This window comes from Malaclemys terrapin, chromosome 7 (genome assembly GCF_027887155.1).
Source record: "Malaclemys terrapin pileata isolate rMalTer1 chromosome 7, rMalTer1.hap1, whole genome shotgun sequence".
Lineage (NCBI taxonomy): Eukaryota > Metazoa > Chordata > Testudines > Emydidae > Malaclemys > Malaclemys terrapin.
In genome coordinates this window covers 42,517,188-42,540,227 of record NC_071511.1, presented here as the reverse complement: position 1 = coordinate 42,540,227, position 23,040 = coordinate 42,517,188, and the positions used below count along the sequence as shown (strand labels likewise).

Sequence of the window (23,040 nt, the reverse complement as noted above, 5' to 3'; positions counted from 1 at the left end):
GCTGAATCTAGCCCATTACATGAAATTTTGGCCCTTGTACTGCCACCCTGCCAAAGTACTTTTGCCCCAGTTCCAAAATCCTATAGACATGCTTTTGTGTATAGGCACCATTATTTTAGCATCTTTTAAAGGAAAACTGTTAGAAAATGTAGGTGCAATACTGCAATGCATGCAAGCTAAAGAATAACTTCATGTTTTGCTTCCTCTTCTATTCCCTTCCCCTATTCTAAGCAGAATCTACTGGAAACATGAAGCTTCTTAAATGCTATGCCAACCAAATCACTGCTGCCATAGTTGGTGTTCCTCACCCTTGGGATGGCCTAGGAATTCAACCACAGGCTCAAATGTGTGGGAGCGGTTGTGTGGAAGGACTGGATTCCACTCCACATTAACTTTTCATTTATGGGCTTGGAAATTGGTTTAGAATCTAGTTTACACCAACTCATTCTCTGCTTATTTTATTTCAGTAGACTTTAACTCATTATTGTTAATGTTGTATTTAATTTTCTTTGAGTTAACCACACTGATGACACAAGTGCGCCTTGTTCACCTGCACATTTACCAATGTGATATATGCCATCATGTGCCAGCAATGTCCCTCTGCCATGTACATTGGCCACACCGGACAGTCTCTACGCAAAAGAATAAGTGGACACAAAACATACGTCAAGAATTATAACATTCAAAAACCAGTCAGAGAACACTTCAATCTCCCTAGTCACTCAATTACTGATCTCAAAGTCGCAATACTCCAACAAAAAACTTCTAAAACAGACTCCAATGAGAAACTGCAGAATTGGAATGAATTTGCAAATTAGACACCATTAAATTAGGCTTGAACAAAGATTGGGAGTGGTGGGTCATTACACAAAGTAAAACTGTTTTCCCATGCTAATTTTCCCCCCTACTGTTACTCACACCTTCTTGTCAGCAGTTGGAAATGGGCCATCCTAATTATCACTACAGAAGGTTTTTTTTCTTCTGCTGATAATAGCTCACCTAATAGCTAACCTTAATTAATTACCTTTGTTACAGTTGCTATGGCAACACCCATTTTTTCATGTTCTCTCTGTGTGTGTGTGTGTGTGTATCTTCCTACTGTATCTTCCACTGCACACATCCGATGAAGTGGGTTTTAGCCCATGAAAGATTATGCTCAAATAAATTTGTTAGTCTCTAACGTGCCACAAGTACTCAGTGTTCTTTTTGCTGATACAGACTAACACAGCTACCACCTGAAATATGTAAATTCTGCTACTTTGATTCAGCTAATCATGGTACGACTGTGTTTTAAAAATACACTTAAAGTAAAAGAGCCTGTTATCACTTCATTTAATGACACCACATTGGTATTATCCTTTCTAACAGTCAAATTAATCAGGATAGTATATTTGTTGTAGTTTGAGATTATTATGGTTCCACATCCAAAATGTCACTGCTTTGTGTCAGGTTTCAGAGTAGCAGCCGTGTTAGTCTGTATCCGCAAAAAGAACAGGAGTACTTGTGGCACCTTAGAGACTAACAAATTTGTTAGAGCATAAACTTTCATGGACTACAGCATCCGAAGAAGTGGGCTGTAGTCCACAAAAGCTTATGCTCTAATAAATTTGTTAGTCTCTAAGGTGCCACAAGTACGCCTGTTCTTTTTACTGCTTTGTGTGTACTACAGCATCCAAAAATCCCCATTTTAAAGAGAACTTGTAAATCTGAGGGCTTCTTTCCCTGTTTTTATGTAGCAATGTAAACTACAATATCCTCAGTAAAAGAAGTCTGTATCTTAAGTAACTCAGTTATCTTCCCTGCTCCACTAGGGCAGGGCATAAATAGAGCAATAGTTGACATTGCATCAGTGTTGCCTTCTGCACAGATGGCTAGGGACCTGAGAGTTCAGGAAAAGGGCAGCAGGAACTGAAACTTCTCAAACCACAAAACTACAGTAAGGTTCAGACAGGGAATAAAGATCTTTATTTTTAGAAATACAACTACAAAAAGAAAAAGAAAAAAGCATTTAAAGCTGCTGCCATACTTTTCTCTCCTAGAGACAAGGGTAAAAAAGGAAGGGAAACAGGCTGGGCTGGTGGAGGGGAAGCGCCCTCTCTGCCCACTTCATCTTCAAGGTTTGCAACAACTGTAACTCTTCAAAAATCTGTCTAGAAACAACATCGCCCTACACCAAAGTCACTGCAACCTGGTAAATGTACACATGTATCTTTGTAGAAACAAAGCAATTAATGCCCATTCAGTATTATGGAACCTACTTACTGAAATGAATCTACAAAAAAGGCATTTGTTTGATAAAATCAATATACATTTGCAAAATACTAAAATAAGCAAATCATTGCATGAAAATCTTTGCAGCTGTAAAGAACACCAATAGAACTGTTGGACCCACCTGCCAAATAGAAGCAGGCAGTGCAGATACCAATAGCACATGGGTTCCCAAACTTGGTTCGCAGCTTGTTCAGGGTAAGCCCCTGGCACGCCTCAAGACACTTTATTTACCTGAGCATCTGCAAGTACGGCTGCTCGCAGCTCCCAGTTTGCCTTTCCCGGCCAATAGGAGCTGCGGGAATTTCTTTTTTGGTGGTTCAGTTTCTGTAGTTTCTGCAGTGGAGTTGTTAGGTAAAAAGCAAGTTCTTACTCACCTTTCCAGCACCCGAGTTCGTGCGGAGTTGGTATGGGTCTTACAATTTGTTAGAGACCAGACACCAATTCGTTGATCAACGGGCTCACACTATCCTTAGCTTGAAAAGCTTCAGAGTAAGTGTGGCAAGTTTATTAGGGGTGAGCATCAATATTTATACACAGAAGTAAACAAAGTGATTAACAGATCATAATGGTCATGTATAATTAATTAAGATTCTACAGGATAAAACAGGTTAAAATGTAAATTCAGAAAGAGAAAAGGGGAGATGGCTACTTAAGGGGAGAGGGGTGTCATGAGTAGTTCGCAGGTCAGAGCTTTGATTAAAAGCTCAGACAGATATCAAGTCTGGGTTAAGTTTAAGCTCATCAAAAGTTCAGACTCAGAGTGTTGCTCTTTTAAGATTCTGAAAGATTTAATGAAAGCATGCTCCACACCTCGTCCCTCTCAGCTTTTTGGAAGGCACTTCAGATTCTTAAACCTTGGGTCGAGTGCTGTAACTATCTTTAGAAATCTCATTGGTACCTTCTTTGCGTTTTGTCAAATCTATAGTGAAAGTGTTCTTAAAACGAACAACATGCTGGGTCATCATCTGAGACTGCTATAACATGAAATGTCTGGCAGAATGTGGGTAAAAGAGCAGGAGATGTACAACTCTCCCCCAAGGAGCTCAGTCACAAATTTTAATTAACACATTTATTTATTATAAGGTCCCTTCCAACCCTGATATTCTAGGATTCTAATCAATAGCCCTAATAAAAACCTTACATGCATATTAAATCTTTATTTTAAGTCTGTTTTGTGGTGGTTTGTTTGTTTGTTGAGGATATGCTGATCTTTGGATGCTGAGGATTGGCACTATTGGAAATGTGATAAGATTCTATTTATCACAGATATATTCGAGCTAAATATTTTCCAAACCACAACTTAGGGGTGAGCTATTTACACAGCTATGTAAATCTCTTCATACAGTGTTACTTGCTAATAAATGTTTGAGTTTATATTAATATTTGCCCTAACAAATAAGAGTAAATGGACAGAAGGTAACTTGAAACCTTGTATTACCATGGTAATCCCTAAATTTATACTAGCATTTGATAGTTTCTGTAAATCACTAATTTACAAACACAATGTAAACTGGACCACTTTTATACAGTGTTTGGGGGCCGAGAAAGATATGTTCTCCCTCCCTTGCTTTCTTGTGAACAGTAACTTTCTACACAACCCAGAAGACTGCAGGGGGAGGAGGGTGACAATTAACTAATCTTGTTTCTTCAAGATGAAGTGAGTAACTCTAGTTAACACATTTACCTTTAAAATGACAGCTTAGATGAAATACTACTTTTCAAAATGAAACATTTGCATGGATTTAAATGAATAAAACAAAGTGTGTGTGTGTGTGTGTGTGTGTGTGTGTGTGTGCGCGCGCACACGCACTCTCAACAAAGCAGCAAGCCCAGAACTCCTTCACTAAAACACTGGTTCTGACAATGCCTCCATCTACAGTCCTGACCCACTCACTTACGTTTTCTGCCTTAGTTTCCCCCATCAAAATAATTATCTATATAATCCAGCAGCGATGAGGATTAGTTCATGTTGAGAGTGTTTATAGTGGTCATCTTTGTTTTCTGCATTTCTTTCAGTAGACAAAGAAGTTCTACTGTTTCTCATCTGCCTCTAGTCATTTTCATATGGGTGTCTCATGTACAAGTTGCACAACTGCCATTAGTTTACACACGGCAGCAGGAAGTTAAACTTAAAAATCCCCTTGAAACAAATCACACAGACTTCCATTGAGCTATGGGATCAAATTGTGTTTTGAATGATCTAAATTCTTAAACCGTACTCCCTATAATGTGGGAGAATCTTACAAGCCTCAATTCGTCATTATAAAGATCCTCTAAGGTAACAAAGTACTCCTCATTTTGCAGAGGCTGAGCTCAGCTAAAGCTATTAAATTGTCACAGAATCAGTTATGCCAGAAGTCTAATGGTGACTTTCAAACCCCCCTTAGTCCCGTTATACACAAACTTGCTGCTATTACCTACTTATTTCCACAAGGGGGCAAAGTCTTTGTTTTCCAAGGCTAGGTCTGTTTTTGGCAAAGCTTTACTTCACCTATATTCAATCTAGCAGCACCTATGTGAACTTAGTCTGCAAATATTTATTATTTGAAGGATTGACCCGTTTACTTGATTCCTATACTAAACTCCATGATAAATAATAAAACCACCCTAGTTATTGCGGTACCAGGGGAAACTAAAAAGAAAAGTGTCCACACTAGAACCCCTACAGCTAAAGCCCTTTGAATTCTGGGGCTGGGAAGAGCTCTCTCTTTCTGAGGTCTCTCCTATACCATTCTGGGCATGTAGCCCTTTGACGGAGGGGAGTGTTACGATCCCGCTCTCCTCATGTTTTAAACGCTGCCAGTGTGCAGCCTCCAGCTCAAAAGGGCACCTGACCAAAGGGGCCAGTTCTATACTTTGCCTCAATCCACCGCTAAAGTTACACCCTGGATCTCCCGGCTTCCTTGAGGGGGAGGCTCGCCTTGGCGAAGGTCCCAAGGCACGGAGGGATCTGTGGCAGAGGGGGAATGAACCTAGGCATCCCGGTGACCAAGTGGGTCGGGGCAGGGCTTCTGGTGCCGCCCGCGGCGCCTCAGGTTACAGGCGGGAGGTGCGTGGGCCGCCGCCACAATGGGAGGAGAAGGGGGCGCTGAACTGGGGAGGCCGCCAGGCGCTGGTTACTCCTCCCCTCAGCCAGGCAGGGGGAGTCTCTGGCGGACGGAGGCCGGGGCTCTTGGGCGGGCTCCCGGCCGCAGGGGGCGCTCAGCCCGCCTCGCTTGGAAAACAGTCACACATCGACCCACCACCGAGCTGCGGCTGCCGTCTGTTCCCCGGACGGACGATCCATGGTTCCCGCCGGCGCTTGTAGCCGCTTGGCCCTCAGCGTCCTGCTCCTACTGGCCGGCGGTGAGTGCCGAGCGGGGGCGGCTGGGCTGGGCAGAGCCCGCACACCAGAGCTTGAGGTGGCCCAGTGAGGGCTGCTCCTGGTGAACTGGGGCGCGGAGGTGCTGCTTCCCGAGGCCCTTGGCAGGGGCCGAGCGAGGGTGGGTGTCGACAGTCTCCAGGACAGACGCCACGGGGGATGGGATGGGGCTTTGTCGTCTCCCCCCTCAGGCATCTTGTTGGGAATCCCCCTTTTAAACGTCACCATCCCAGCGAGGGAACTCTCCCTAGCGCCTCGCTGGGGCTGGGCGTGGGGGAGCTAATTTCAGTGCTGCGGGGGCTTGGTTTCGTTCTCTTCAAATGTCCCCGTCAGGGATCCACTCTTCAGTCTCCCATAAGTATAGGAGAGGCAGTGACGGCAAGGCTCCAGCTACTGGCACCGTTGTAAAGGGGAATTGGGGGAGGCAACGGGGGAGAATAGTAAATACTCAGTATTTACTCAGCAGGAGGGACTAAATAAACTTTGTCTAGATACTGGAAAACACTTTCTCGACAGCGAGATCCATTAGATCATGGAATAGATTCCGTAGGAGAGAGCAATGAAGAGCCTAATAGCTGAGTCATTTAAAATTAGATGAAGCTTTGGAGAGTATCATTGGAAACAATCTTGCCTTGGCCGATAGGCTGAGAAGGAGTGACTAGATGACTTATCAGGAATTGTAATGAACATATATGTTCCTGTTTCAGGGGATAGCCCTGTTAGTCTGTATCCACAAAAACAACAAGGAAGGACGGTGGCACCTTAAAGACTAACAGATTTATTTTTGTATGTGTTCCTGATTGATTTCTTAACAATATTGAATATTACATCTTTTCATTCTGAATTCATGTTGTGGCATGTTTGGTCCCAAACATTTAGGCATTAACATTAGATACAATTCCACCCTTCCCCCCAAACTGCTACTAATGTAAAAACCCTCTCCTGTCCATCCAGTCCAGTTTCCTGTCTGTCCGAATACATAGGAAGCTCAAATAGACCAGAAGCATATTTGCAAGTGGCCCTGGGGCTCTTCAAAAAATATATTAGCTGCTGTTGATGGCTTGAGGCCCCTTTACCACAAGAATTAGAAAAATAAACAAAAATGTTCAGAACATCAAACCACTCTTTTTCAAAACTAAAAAGCAGCTGTCAGGTAGAAGGCTATGGTTTCCCAAGAGAATGTTTTAGTAATATAATTGATCTTGGGGTGTAATAGTTTTCACATGATAAACCAAGATGCGCTTTACCTTGTGCTATCTTGTTACAGTGTTTTTTGGTTTGGGTTTTATTTTATTTTTTTACGATGGTGGCATGTTCTGAGTAAACTACTGAGCTAAAAAAGTCACAAGGCTGTTAATGTCCTACCATGATCATATGAATTTGGATGAACTTCACAGTCACAAATAACACTGGTGACTAACGCTGCTCTGGACTTTCTTGTTAAGATTTTCAAACATGACTAGTGATTTATGGGGCCCCATTTTTATTTTATTATTTTTGTTAGTACCTAGAAATCTTTAAAGGAACCCTTTTTCTTTAAAGAAGCGGGTGCTCAGCACTTATGGAAATTGAGCATTTTCAAGGTAATGAAGATTGGGCATCCAAAAAAGTCAACACATAAATGTCAAGGTTTACAAAATTGGTTTTAAATTTTTCATACAGCTCTAATAACCTGTTTCATGCAAAGAAAACTTTTGATCTAAGACATCAGGCATAAGTGGAAAGTATTTACAGGAAAGGAGCTTAATTAGGAAGACTAGCTGGCTTGGAGCTCAGGAAAAAGTCAAAGGTAAAGGAGCTTCAGCTTTTCCTTTACATCAAGGTCGTCACACTCAGTGCAAGTTAGTTCCATTCATTTGAGGGGGGAGGGAGAGAGAGGAATATTCACAGATCTGTTTTGAAGTTTATTAATCAAGTTAGCTATGACTTATGTCCATGTTGACTTACTGACAGTATAATAAAACATCTGTTGGGGTGGTCGTGGAGGAGTTATGGTAACAATTATGAATCCTATACTGACATGAATCTGTTCTTGAACAGTAGCAATTGGTGATGGGACAATTCCCTGATAAGGAGTTTATCCAATCAAGTAACTCAACTAAATTAGCTGATTATTAGGTAAGAACATTTGGGGATAGTTGATGCAATTCTAAAAAGGAGAACTACCAGTAGGCTTCCTAGCAGACATGCCAAACCCATGAAAAAACACAGCAATTGGGCTTGTTTTTGGCTTAATTGGCTTCTGAGTTGCGTGTTGGCTAGTTTTTGGCTTGTAGCTTGTTTGGTGTGTAGCTTGTTGCTTCTTTTTTTTGATAGGCTCCCAGCAAGCAGGAGCAAGGGGGGGGAGAGAGTCAGGGGTGCACAACGGGCCCACCACAGTCCCAAACTGCACTCTGGGGGGGATCTAGTCACATAGAGTGTTGGGGTTCTTAGGGATTGGCTTGTTGTGGCCTCGTTTTGAAATGGGATTAGCTTGATTTTTGGCTTATTGTGAAAGTTGCGATGCTTATTTACCATGTGAAAGTTGGCAACTGTGCTTCCTAGCTGTTACGTTGACCACTTTATTACATTCCTTCTCTTCCCTCCCACCCTCACCTGATTTTAAACTTTTCAGAGCAGGAACTGTCTTATATTTTAAAGAACACCTAGCACAATCTAGATTGTGGGCATTAGTGTGGTCTAAATAATTAATAATGAAGTTGAGGACATTATCATTGACAGCTTTGTTTATCTAAACTCATTTGTCAATTAAATTAATAGGGCCTTGGGGATAACAGGGAGTTGAAAATAAATGAGGCTCATATGTAGTTTATTATACCTTGCAGTAAAATTAAACAATAAATTTACATTTTTTATAGTAGTCCTTCCTGCAAATATGTTTCTTGTCTATTTTTTAACTTAGTATAGATTAGAATGTGCCTCTTCTGCCTTTATTTTAATACCCTACAATTTGTTTGCCTCTGTGCTCAGGCCTGTGGTAAGCCTGGATAAACGCTTTTGTTTTTGTCTTTGTGCAACACAGAAGTAATGTATCTGGAAGCATCTTAATTGCTTTGCACTTCCTTATTTTATAGAGGAAGCAGAACAGTTTGTGATTTTTGCTTTCTACACAAACATATTTCTTTATTCCATAAGAAAACTGTTATACCAGTAGGGAGATCATATGGGCACAATTTGCAGAACCACTGTGGAAGGTATTAATAAACCAGAATTTCCTGTTATCTTTTGAATATATTTGAGTCTTCATATCTGGGTGGTGTTTTTATTTTTTGTGTTGGTACGGTGAACATAGTTATTTTTCAGAATTAGAGATGGATAAAATATTCAGATGAAGATTAGTATTGGAGAACTATGCAATGAGGGAAACAGAGAGAGGAGAGATTATTTAAACTACAGCAGAATCAGTTTAAAATACAACCAAAATAACTTCTTAATCTCTTAATAAAAATATGTTAATTGAATATTTTAATATACAATAACTCAACATCCTTATTCAGAAGGTACAGACTGTCAGAGAAACAATAACACATGAAATAATTTGAGCTCCTCAGATAAAAAGGTGCTTTAAGGGCAAAGTTTTCTACCGTCATTGGTTAATTCACAATATGATATTACCCTTGGTTTGCAGATGGTAAACTGAGGCACATAATTTGTGATGGGCACATGGTTAAACAGTGAGTAAACAGAAGTGTCAAGCAGGGAATAGAAACCAGGAAATATTGTTCTCAGTTCCGTGTTGCAACAATGAGTCTGGTTACTCTTGTCTCATAGGTAAGGTAATCTCTAAATCCCAAATCCAATCCAAAGGAGACAAACCTAAAACCATAAAAGTCCAATAAGGGGTTAGTCCCTACCATCTCATTTATTGCCATATTAAGTTGTGTGAAATGGGATAGCCACAGTTTCAATCTTTCAGTGATATTGTTCGCGTAGGTTTTTTTGTTTTTAACTACATTTATTTTAAATAACAGATCCTGACTTGGTTATACTGGATGCTTTAAAATATGGCTAATGAAAGTGTCAAAACCTTATAGACTATTAACAGAAATAAATCTTGAAACAACAAAAATAGTTCAGTAACAAGGAGTTTTCTCCTCTGCCCACAAAATGTGCATCCCTGGTCTTCACACTAATACTTAACTCTAAAGTATGCTGTGGAACCTGATAAATTGTAAAGCTTCTTGAAATCCTCAGATGCAAGGAGTGAAGTATTATCAGCCTCCAGAATTTTATATGCCAAAATATTAAAGATGACCTTAAAATGAGAAGGATGAACTGAACTGCCTTTTATGTATAAAAATGTGTAAAATGTGTGCAACTTTTTTTTTAAACAGTAGGTCTGCAGGTCTCTTCTATCTAACTGTGAAATTGACTTCACAAGAGATCAGACTTAAAATCCCTTGCCTTCTCAAATACTTGACTAAGTTGGATCACATAAATTGCCTACCTAGCTCCAATGCTAAAAATTGGAGAGAAGTGATGACTTGGTTAAAGCTGAATCACCCCAAACCTTCAGTTAAGCTATGAAAGTTCACAGCACACCTCTAAGACCCCCTAGCCAAAAGAGAGACCAGATGAGGTCTTTATTATATTTCTAGAGTTAATATGCAGGAAAAAACATAAAATAAACCTTTCCTTCTTTATACATAATAGGGAGAAAAAGGAACAACATCAAACAAAACATAATATAAAAGTCTTGCAGATCATCTTGAAAACTGGGGGGACCAAACACTGGATTCATTGAAGTCAATGAAAGATTTTTGTCATTGAATTCTGTAGGATTGGGATTTGCCCCAGTTCTTTAAAAGATACAGATCCATGTAGGCATCTGAATCTTTAGTACATGTTACTCTGATGCATCTTGTGCATCAAATCAAATCCCTGGAAAAATGTTATTAAAAGTTTTTCTTTTAACACTGATTTTTAGAAGAGCGCTGATTGGCTGATAAATTTGGTACCATGATCCTTGAAAGTCATTGCTATATTTGCTAGCAGCCATTGTGATGAAAATAACACCACAAGGAATGTCTATAACTTTATTTTCAAGCAGTTTTATCCTTTATGTGCTTGGGAGAATGCTTGGAGAGAGCTAACCTATCTTGGTTGGAGACAGCATATTATAAATGGAAAGACTGAAGGCTAAGAACTCACCTTAGCTCTGATGGAAATCATTAATTTAGAAGAAACAACTGAAATAGTATTTATTACATTCTGATATGATGTTGTAGATGATACTAAGCTGGGGGGAGAGGTAGATATGCTGGGTAGGGTTGGGGTCCAGAGTGACTTAAACAAATTGGAGGCTTGGGCCAAAAGAAATCTGATGAGGTTCAACAAGGACAAGTGCAGAGTTCTGCATTTAGGACAGAAGAATCCCATGCGCCGCTACAGGCTGGGGACCGACTGGCTAAGCAGCACTTCTGCAGGAAATGACCAGGGGATTATGTTGGAGGAGAAGCTGGATATGAGTCAGCAGTGTGCCCTTGTTGCCAATAATGCTAATGGCTGCATTAGTAGGAGCATTGCCAGCAGATCGAGGGAAATTATTATTCCCCTCTATTCGGCGCTAGTGAGGCCACATCTGGAGTATTGCATCCAGTTTTGGGCCCCCCACTACAGAAAGGATGTGGACAAATTGGAGAGAGTCCAACAGAGGGCAACGAAAATGATCAGAGGGCTGGGGCACGTGACTTACGAGGGGAGGCTGAGGAAACTGGGCTTGTTTAGTCTAGAGAAGAGTGAGGGGGCATTTGATAGCAGCCTTCAAGTACCTAAAGGGGGGTTCCAAAGAGGACAGATGGTGGCAGATGACAGAACAAGGAGCAATGGTCTCAAGTTACAGTGGGGGAGGTTTAGGTTGGATATTAGGAAACACTATTTCACTAGGAGGGTGGTGAAGCACTGGAATGGGTTACCTAGGGAGGTGGTGGAATCTTCATCCTTAGAGGTTTTTAAAGCCCTGGCTGGGATTTAGTTGGTGTTGGTCCTGCTTTGAGTAGGGGGTTGGACTAGATGACCTCCTGAGATCTCTTCCAAACCTAATCTTTTGTGATTCTATGATATGACACTAGATGAGATGACAGTTAATGTAGATACATCTAAACGTGTTTGATTTTTTTTAATGTCTGACTGTTGGTTATTTCCTTATTTTCAGCTTCAGGTGAATATTGTAGGGCATACACAGATTCTGATGGACGCATGTATTCTGAAAAATCCTGCCCCCAGTTCTGCTGTGGAAACTGCATCAGCCGATATTGCTGCTTGGATAGGTCATATAAATTTGGAGAAGATGAACAATTTATGTGTAATGTGCTGGATGACAGGTATGTGACAAACTCCAGTGTGGGGCTAGCACAACATTTTTTTCAGCATACCAAAAGATGATAGATAAAGATATATGGTTTTGTGGTTAGAACAGAGAATTTGAACTAGGTCCCAGAGCTGTAACTAAGCATTTTAGCGCCCAGGGCAAGCAAGCATGTTTGCACCCCCTACTGTTTTTCTACCCCATTTTTCCACCCTTGCGGCTTTGCGCCCTGGGCGGCTGCCCCACTCGCCCCATACTGGTTACGGCCATGGTAGGTCCTTCGGGTTTTATTCCTAGCCATGTCACTGAATCATGGACTTCACTAAGCCTTATTTCCTTAACAGCATTTGGTAGATGGGTAAACTGAGGCATAAACTCTTGCCTACTTGACAGGATTGTAGAATTTGTTGAATGTTTGTTTGCAAGACTTATTGAGATCCTCGGATGAAAGCAGTGGAGAATTAGTCTTTTTGCAGTATAAACTAGTTGCATAATATTTTTCAAACATGGAGAAACTGGATGCTTAAATTTAAATTGTGACCTAGTGTATAATGTTTGTTGTAATGATGGCATAAAACAAAAAAAGAGAAATAAGCCATCGCTTTGCCAAGATCATTTTTAGGACTTTCCAGCCATTAAAAAAAATTAAGCTTGATTAATTGTACAATTAAAAAATTAATCGTGCGATTAATTGCACTGTTAAAGAATAATGAATACCATTTATATAAATATTTTTGGATGTTTTCCACATTTTCAAATATATTGATTTCAATTACAACACAGAATACAAAGTGTACAGAGCTCTCTTTATAATTATTTTTATTATAAACATTTGCACTGTAAAAATAAAATAGTATTTTTCAATTCACCTAATACAAGTACTGTAGTGCAATCTCTTTATCATGAAAGTTGAACTTACAAAAGTAGAATTATGTACAAAAAATAACTGCATTCAAAAACAAAACAATGTAAAACTTTAGAACCTACAAGTCCACTCAGTCCTACTTCTTGTTCAGCCAATCACTCAGACAAACAAGTTTGTTTACATTTGCAGGAGATAATGCTGCCCACTTCTTGTTTACAATGTCACCTGAAAGTGAGAACAGGCGTTGCAAGATATTTATGTGCCAGATGTGCTAAAGATTCATATGTCTTTTCATACTTCAACCACCATTCCAGAGGACATGCATCCATGCTGATGATGGGTTCTGCTCCATAACTATCCAAAGCAGTGCAGACCAAGGCATGTTTATTTTCATCATCTGAGTCAGATGTCACTAGCAGAAGGTTGATTTTATTTTTTGGTGATTCGGGTTCTGTAATTTCCACATTGGAATGTTGTTCTTTTAAAACTTTGACCGCATGCACCACACACTTCAGATTCTTAAATCTTGGGTCGAGTGCTGTAGCTATCTTTTTAGAAATCTCACATTTGGTACCTTCTTTGCGTTTTGTCAAATTTGCTGTGAAAGTGTTCTTAAAACGAACGTGTGCTGGGTCATCATCTGAGACTGCTATAACATGAAATTTATGGCAGAATGTGCGTAAAACAGAGAGCAGAAGACATACAATTCTCAGTCACAAATTTAATTAACACTTTTTTTTAACGATTGTCATCAGCATGGAAGCATGTCCTTTGGATAAAGCATGAAGGGGCATATGAATGTTTAGCATATCTGGCATGTAAATACCTTGCAATGCTGGCTACAAAAGTGCCATGCAAATGTCTGTTCTCACTTTCAGGTGATGTAAATAAGAAGTGGGCAGCATTATCTCGCATAAATGCAAACAAACTTGTTTGTCTTACCTAGTGGCTGAACAAGAAGTAGGACAGAGTGGATTAATCGTGATTAATTTTTTTGAGTTAATCGCGTGAGTTAACTGCGATTAATTGACCACCCTAATCATTTTGTTACTCTGTGCCAGTGTTTACTGCATGTGGGAGACTGCAAAAGATTAAGAATTAAAATAAGTAGACTTTTAATGTCGTGACAAGGATGAAGATGGGTGCTATTGGTTTCATTTCCCTGATTCAGCTTTCAAAAGTTTGGGGAACAACTGCTTGGGACTATTCAGATTAATATGCACATCGCTGTGGCTTTTCACCATGAAAAGGATGATGCCTTTGAGAACAAGAATGCTATACTTCGTATCCGTCTGGCATTACATTAAAGTAACGTCTATCTCTGTTAACCAAGACAGATCAAACTGAACTTGAAAATGAGAATGGCAGTTGTTAACTGGATTTCATCTGGCTTTATATTTTTTTTCCTGTTAGTGAGCTCAAGATATTCTCCTGAGCTATAGTACTCATGGGAGTAGGCATATGGTTTTTCATGTGTACTAGGAATTCCAGAGATAATACACTGACTTCTGAAGAGTGGAAACAAGTGTAGTTTTGGTTGGATTGGCCTTTCCCCTGTGAACAGAATGTCATTGAGAAGGCATGGAGTACTTGGTAAAAAGAACTTAAATTCCACTTTTGAGACATGTATTTGTCTTATTACAGGACATATCAACCCATCAAGGAAGAAACGTTGAAGTTGCGTTCACACTTCGATGATGACTGGGAACCTAGACCCAGGTAAATAACTTAAGGCTTAAACCTGTTTTTAGCAAAGATACTTTATTAATGTGGTGTATACAACACATGCAAAATGAAAATACTAACAAGTCACACCACAACATTCTCAAGATTACTGTATATTTTAGTTTATATGAAGAAATAGGAACTTGGAGATAAAAATTGTGTAATGTTAGTTTAGGCCATTATCTGAACAGTATGTAATTTTCCATCTTGTTTAGTGAATGGGAGTTTTTCTAAACCATTGTTATTCATGTACTATATTTCTTTAAACATTGGCAGACTTTTTTAGCATATAGTGGCTAAATTTCAAATGCTTCTTTTGTTTAAGAGTCTAATTATTTCTGACATTCTCTGTATATGGAATTGAGAAGTATTACCGGTTTTATCAGTGTTCTCTAACTGGTAAAAGCTTTAAGTACACCTGCCTTAATAAATAGTTGTTTTTTTGCTTTAGGTTTATTTATTACAGTGCCCATAAGAATGTTAGGTATTGTGTGGTACAAATAAAAAACTACGTTCTTGCACTGAAGCAACTAAAACTTAATTTTGGATATGATGACTAAAGGAGATAGAGGAAGAACAAAGGTTACGCTAATTTAGTGATGAGGACTGTGATGTCTGCCTTATACAACTATATCATGTGGTTTTCTAGTTTAAGTATGTGCACACCTTCATGGCTCCACTAAGTTTATCTAATATTACTTAAAATTGACTCTTTTTGCTTATGAGCATCATGGAAAAAAGAAGGGATTTGAATGAGTTAGGGTCAGTGATGAAGCCAGCAAGAAACTAGAAAGCCCAGAATTGGGAGGGTAGGACACCTCTACCCTGATATAACGCTGTCCTCGGGAGCCAAAAAATCTTACCACGTTATAGGTGAAACCGCATTATATCGAACTTGCTTTGATCCACCGGAGCGCGCAGCCAAGCCCCCCGGAGCGCTGCTTTACCGCGTTATATCCGAATTCGTGTTATATCGGGTCGCGTTATATCGGGGTAGAGGTGTATATGGAAGTGTGAAAAATAGCACAGAAATGATTCTGGGAAGAGTAGGCAAATGTACAAGAAAGCTGACATAGGTGGTGGGTGGGGACAACCATAATAAGAAACAGCTGGATATGTAGGCAGGGTGGAGTTAAAGGTCTTGAAGATGAGGATGGAGATTACATTTGATGTGGTAGTGAAAGGCAAGCTAAAAAGGTGATGACATGGTGTGTTGGTTTAGGGAATCTGTCTGTATTTAACTTACAAATTCTGTTTGATATTGGGGACTCAGTTTGTCAGTGTTGGGCTGCAAATTCCATTCTGAATGTGGGGCTAGTTGTGGTCCCTGTCTTTTTAGCTCTGTGTTGGATTGTAAGTCCCAGGGGTGGTGACACAAGGAAGGGCAGTCTACAAGTCTTTGAAAGGGTCAACCTTAGCCCAGACAGAGCAATGGAATAGCTGAAGTCTAGGGGGAAACCAGTTGTCACCAGCTTCTCAGTTTGGGCTCGGGTTTGGCGAATGGAAAATCCCCAGCCACAGAACAAAGTAACTAGGTATTGGCGGTAGAACTTACAAACTCATAGAGCAGAGGAGAGAAAGAGAGGGGCATGCTTTTGTAGCAGTGGGGGGTCCTGTTTAACCATTAGCTCTTCTATACTAAATAATTCTGCTGCCCTATTGTACTAGTTTTCTTCTATTGCACCAAGTATTCAGTGCTCCTTAAAACCCACTCATGTGACTATAAGACTGCTGTAGAGTTGTGGAGTATATTTTGAGTGATATAATAAGTATGCACAAATAATTGATACTCAGCTCTATTAGAATTGAAAAAGAACTTAACATTTTTTTAAAAAGTCAAGGTTGCTAAATGGCAATTAATTTTAACCCTCATGTAGTTTATAGCACTTAAGCTCTCTATAAAAAGCCCCCCAGAATTAAACTTAGAGCACTAAATCTTCCAATAGCCATGTTATTAATTTAAACATTTATGCTTTCAAGGTACAAATAAATCCTTAATTCATCCCATGGTTTCTTAAATTCTGACCCGTAGACTTATTGGAAAGGGAGGTGCAGGGCTGGCTCCAGCATTTCTGCCGCCCCAAGCAAAAAAAAAAAAAAAAAAGCCGCGATTGGTGGCGGCAGTTCAGTGGCAGGTCCTTCGCTCCTAGAGGGAGTGAGGGACCTGCTGCCCCCGAATTGCCGCAGGTGCCGCCTATCTCCCTTGGCCGCTCCAAGCACCTGCTTGTTAAGCTGGTGCCTGGAGCCGGCCCTGGGGAGGTGGAGATAGAGAAAGAGGGCCATGCTTTGTTCATATATCTTATTACCTTGATTTTGCTATCAATATTTTCTTAAAAGATACTGTTTAGTGGGGAATAAAGTTAATATATTAACTTACTTCACTAATATTTTGTAATTTATCATTCTAATGCGTTCAGAACAACTTCCTACCTGAACATTATTAGGAAAAAATATATAACACTGATTTTAAAATATGGCTTTATGATGGAAGTTGGGTGCCATCTTACCTATAGAGAGGCTATTGCATCTCAGTAATGATGCTTTGCTTTATTAGATGTCTGAACACTTTGGAAAACATATCTTTTAAGGGTTCCAGCTCTACTGTATATATTTTTTTCTGTCACTATGTGCTATGATTCATAAAGCTAGTGTTAGTTACTCTGTGCAAGCCTCCTATTTTCAGCAAAAGAAAGTAAATAACTTGGAGGAAGTGTGCACAAAGTAGGAGCTAAAGCATTGTGTTTTTTTCTGAGCAGCTGCTGTATTGAAAAAGCAACAGTAAACCGATCAGCAAGATTAATGACCAAATGAGATAGCATATCCATAATTTCAGGGAAGCACTTTATATATTTCTTACATCTAAGGAGTGAACAGGACTTTTGCTTCAAAAGATATAAAATGGAAGATTTTAACAGGATATTCAAGGGTTATTTTTTTTTCTTCTGTTTGTGATTTGTGTTGGGGTTAAGACTGAGTGATACTCATCCCGTGGCTTTGAGTGCGCTGTATCTAACAAGAAGGTGTGCTATATAGACTTCTGTTCTATTTGATTTTTGTGTTCTTATATTCACAGTTCAGCTTTACAATCTGTTTTCTAAGTTTGACCCATGAGCTAACTGAAATGAAGAAATTAGCTAGGGCTGATAACATTTTATATCAGGGATCGGCAACCTTTAGCACGCGGCTCGCCAGGGTAAGCACCCTGGTGGGCCGGGCCGGTTCGTTTACCTGCTGCATCCACAGGTTCGGCCGATCGCGGCTCCCACTGGCCGTGGTTCACCGTTCCAGGCCAGTGGGGGCAGCGGAAAGCAGTGGCCAGCATATCCCTCGGCCCACGCCATTTCCTGCAGCCCCATTGGCCTGGGACAGCAAACCGCGGCCAGTGCTTACCCTGGTGGGCTGCATGCCAAAGGTTGCCAATCCCTGTTTTATATATTTAACTCTGAGCAGTACTTGCACAAAGTGGGGGTGTGGTGGTGATGGTGGAGGGAATGAAAATGCCAAATGCCATACTCCAACATCTACATCCGACTGTCTAGTACAGCTAGCAACTGTTTCAGAATAGCCTTAAAGCAGGAGGAAGTGTGCAGTGCATGAGCAGTATGAATGCTGTTAATCTGTGTTTAAAGGAACAACAAAAAGTTCACAAGAAACACTGCAAAGTTAAGTGGGGAAAGGAAGGCCAGGGACTTTGCACGTCTGTTTTCTCTCCATGGAAGCTTTAAGGATAAGATCTCTCTCCCATTAAAATAAAAGGCAACACTCCCACTGGCTCAAAGTTCAGCATTTTGCCTTTCCTCACCTCAATTACTCCAAGATGCTAGGTGAAGGGATGAACCCTAGTTGTTTGCAATTCCATCTGGGCTTCTGTGAGCTTGATTTGTGGCTGGCTTGTAGACTAGGAGGCAATCCATTACAAGTTAAACCTTTTCCATGTCAGTGAGAGTTGGTTAAAGGTATTGGAATGGATTCCAAACTTTGAAAATTGGAAGAAACAACTTTTTTGCCTAATAAAATTCTTTCTGTGGATTTAATTTACATGATTCCTCTATAAATTAGGAGAGATCTGAACTATTCATTTTGGATGTAACTTTTGGCAATTGCTAACAGTCACATATGGCTATCAGATCAGAATTTGAATGAACAAGTATTTAAGGAAATTTCTTAAAGCAAATGGAATCTAATTTTAATCTTATGTCCACCAATCAGTCACAGAAATGGACATGTTCTCTACTAGTGAAACAAATGTCAGTTACAAGGCTGACTTGTTAAATGGCCACCCCATCACAAGCTCTTCCTGAAGTTTCTTAGATGGCGATACAAAAATATATTAGAACAAACAGATGCTGAACTTCAAATACTTAATACTAATAACCTGTAATAGCGTATTAGCTCTCTTAAAAAAAAAATCTTAAATTCAGATTGGTGGACATGTAATTCAGAGAAAAATATGTTATTTGGCAAGATTAATCCCTTTCTTTTAGGATCCACCAATATATGTTGTAAAAGAAGTGCCCTACCAGATGGCTTTTTTTTTTTTTGCCCCAACATTTATTGGTATAAGGTACAGCCCACAGAGCACTTTGCCAGTAAATTTTGTCTCAAATTGTCTGCAAATCTCAAAGTTGTGTATTTTTGACAACATAGCTGTATAACAGTATCTGTGATTTGAATATGGCAAGGATACTAATACTGCAGAAACCATGTGGGAGGGAGGTTTAGTGTTCACCAGAGCCCCTAGCATGAAAATGCAAAATCTTGTGCTTTCCCCATGTTTCACTGTAGCAAAACTCAACAGGATAGATTAAAGGAAAAAGTAAACTGTACATGCTCAAGACATTTTTAACTTTTATTATTTCATAGCAACCATTTTTTCAAGCATGACAGACATTAGTTTTCATTTAGGACTATATACATGCTCAATTCTAAGACAAAGCCACTCTGTAGATCTAGGGCTTTGAGCCAAAAAAAAAAATATATAAACAATAAAAAAATCAGGAATTTGTTAAATAAAAATTACTCTTTACTAACTCTGTTTTTGATAAGTGGAAAAATGTCAAAGAAAATGCATATGAAATTCATGTGAGTTGAGATGAAGCGTTAAAAAATTCAGTCCTGAAGGTAACTAAGAATAAGTGTTCAGAATGTGTGTCTTATGTCATCATTAGCTATAAATGTCACTATTGTAATGGCATAAGGAAAAAATTATTCATGTTTTTATTATTATTATTATTATTCTAGTGCTTTTATTATTATTATTATTATTATTCTAGTGCTATCACACAGGTTACTCCAGTTCACCATTTTGTGCAATCATCTCCTCTCTTTCCTCAAAATTCTACTAGGTAAATTCTAAAAATTGAAGCATGTTTTATGAAGATTTCCAGTTCCTTCTGAAGAACTGAATCTTTAGCTTTGGTATTTGGGGTAATGGATTCAGGAATCCCAAAGTTTAATGCCCGTACCAGTAATCTCTCTCGTCACAATTATTATTCTACTTTGGTATAAATTGCCAGTGACATGTTTTCTATTACAAGTTCAGTTCTTAAAGGATAATATCTCCATGACTGTCATTCTTGAGTCTCAAGCCTCCAGTATAAAATTGGCAAAAACTCCCATAGCTGAAGAGTTTTGGAGGATGACACCTTTCACACCCATACATGGCTATGTAGAACACTCTGATCCTGCTGTGTGAAAGGTGTATCCCCAACAGTGCCCTTACTTGTTAGTTCCACAGTCACAGAAGTGGTGATGCACACAATGTTTCTGGCTATGTGTACCCTAAATTAAAAAACATAGTCAGAGAAGCAAAAAAGAGCCACAATGGTTAAACAACAAAGTAAAAGCAGTGAGAGGCAAAAAGGCATCCTTTAAACAGTGGAAATTAAGTCCTAGTGAAGAAAATAGAAAGGCGCATAAATATTGGCAAATGAAGTGTAAAAATACAATTAGGAAGGCCAAAAAAGAATTTGAGGAACAGTTAGTCAAAGACTCAAAAAGTAATAACAATTTTTTAAGTACGTCAGAAGCAGGAAGCCTCCTAAACAACCAGTGGGGGCCACTGGATGATCGAGATGCTAAAGGAGCACTCAAAGACGATAAGGCCATTGCGGAAAAACTAAATGCATTCTTTGCATTGGTTTTCACAGCTGAGGATGTGAGAGAGATTCCCAAACCTGAGCCATTCTTTTTAGATGACAGATCTGAGGAACTGTCCTACATTGAGGTATCATTAGAGGAGGTTTTGGAACAAATTGATAAATTAAACAGCAATAAGTCACCAGGAGCAGATGTATTCATCCAATAGTTCTGAAGGAACTCGTATGTGAAATTGCAGACCTACTAACTGTAGTCTGTAACCTATCATTTCAATCAGCTTCTGTACCAGATGACTGGAGGATAGCTAATGTGACACCAATTTTTAAAAAGGGCTCTTGAGGTGATCCCGGCAATTACAGGCCTATAAGCCTGACTTCAGTATCAGGCAAACTGGCTAAAACTATAATAAAGAACAGTATTGTCAGAAATATAGATGAACATAATTTGTTGAGAGAAAGAATCAACATGGTTTTAGTAAAGGGAAATCATGCCTCACCAATCTACTAGAATTCTTTGAGGGGGTCAACAAGCATGTGGACCAAGGGGATCCAGTGGATACAGTGTACTTAAATTTTCAGAAAGCCTTTAACAAGGTCCCGCACCAAAGGCTCTTATGTAAAGTAAGCTGCCACAGGATAAGAGGGAAGGTGCTCTCATGGATTGGTAACTGGTGAAAAGATAGGAAACAAAGGGTATAAATGGTCAGTTTTCAGAATGGAGAGAGGTAAATAGTGGTGTCCCCCAGGGGTCTGTTCTGGGCCCAGTCCTATTCAACATATTCATAAATGATCTGGAAAAAGTGGTAAACAGTGCAGTGGCAAATTTGCAGATGATACAAGATTACTAAACATAGTTAAGACCCAGGCAGACTGTGAAGAGCTACAAAAGGATCTCTCAAAACTGGGTGACTGGGCAACAAAATGGCAGATGAAATTTAATGTTGATAAATGCGAAGTAATGCACAATGGAAAGCATAATCCCAGAGCCATAACTAGCTATTTTTGTGCCCGAGGCAAGAATATAAAATTGCGCCCTCCCCCCTCCATATAATTTCATAGTAGTTACTTTGTAAAAAAAAAAAGAAAAATACGTAAATAACAAGAATAATAATGATAATAGAACGTTTATTTATTTTAATAATTTCCGCGTACAAAATCAACTAATACATATCAGGTGTGCATCATAGTGCATGTAACATACTACACTGCTACCTCGATATAACGCGACCCGATATAACACGAATTCAGATATAATGCGGTAAAGCAGTGCTCCGGGGGGGCGGGGTTGCACACTCCGGTGGATCAAAGCAAGTTCAATATAACGTAGTTTCACCTATAACATGATTAAGATTTTTTGGCTCCCGAGGACAGCATTATATCGAGGTAGAGGTGTATTTAAATAATCACAAATAAAATTTAGCTGTAGAATCATATCAGATACGATTAACGATTATTTTTCAAAATTGTACTTTTTGCGCTTTTAATGAGGCAAATTCATCGATAATTGCATCAAAATTAATATTATTCACTACTTCATGTTCTATTTACAAGATGGACATATTTGTTAATCTCTCCTGACCTGTGGTTGCTCGAAGGTAATTTTTAATTAATTTGAGCTTACTGAAGCTTCACAGTTACTGGCCACAGTAACAGTAACAGTAAGAAGCCACAGTTACTGGCAAGCAGAAAAATATTCTTAATACAATTTCTAAATTTGGATAAGATTCGGCCAAATTATATTCATGAATTAACTGGAGAAGGTCCAAACTAGTTGCACATGAAATGTTTGGAAACAACGCTAATGCCTGATGTGTAAAACTCTGAATCGCTGACGAAATTTCTGAGGCATTCAAATCGCTGTCATATTTGAGACTTAAATCCACTGCTGCTTTTTGAAGATTAGTAGTGTCCATTTTAACAAGCAAATCACCCGAAAGAAAATCGAAATCAGAAGATATCTCATTTAAAGTTTCATATCTCCAATTTAACTCAACTATTATGGTGTCAAATACGGTTTTTATTTGTACTTTGAAAGATTGTTCAGCTGATAAATTAGAAGATACATCTGCACATTCATAAAGGTGCTGCCTTTTTACTTTTCGCTTTCTGGATTCAATAAATTCTGCTGGTATCTATATTTTCAGCCGTTTTTTTACAATCTGTAAAAATATTGACCATATCGTTATCGCTTTCACGCATCTCTTGTAAAATATTTCATAATCCGTTGATCATTTTACAAGCCTGAGAAACAGTGATGCCTTTTGCTTGTAGGGCTTTATTCACTCTGTCAATATGAGTTATGATAATTCCAACAATACGTATAAAATGATGGGGTCTAAATTAGCTGTTACCATTCAAGAGAAAGATCTTGGCGTCATTGTGGATAGTTCTCTGAAAACATCCACTCAGTGTG

General features: G+C 39.2%; 1 protein-coding gene across 1 annotated transcript in view; it reads left to right on the top strand.

Annotated features, from left to right (window-relative positions):
* Window positions 1–5,419: 5,419 nt before the first annotated feature.
* Window positions 5,420–23,040, top strand: part of SHISA5 (shisa family member 5) — a 59,946-nt gene continuing 42,325 nt past the window's right edge. Inside the window, exons 1-3 of the mRNA XM_054034210.1 lie at window positions 5,420–5,616; window positions 11,787–11,955; window positions 14,449–14,523. Of these exons, the coding sequence (XP_053890185.1) occupies window positions 5,556–5,616; window positions 11,787–11,955; window positions 14,449–14,523 (305 nt within the window). The 5' untranslated portion in view covers window positions 5,420–5,555. The remainder of the gene's footprint in view (window positions 5,617–11,786; window positions 11,956–14,448; window positions 14,524–23,040) is intronic.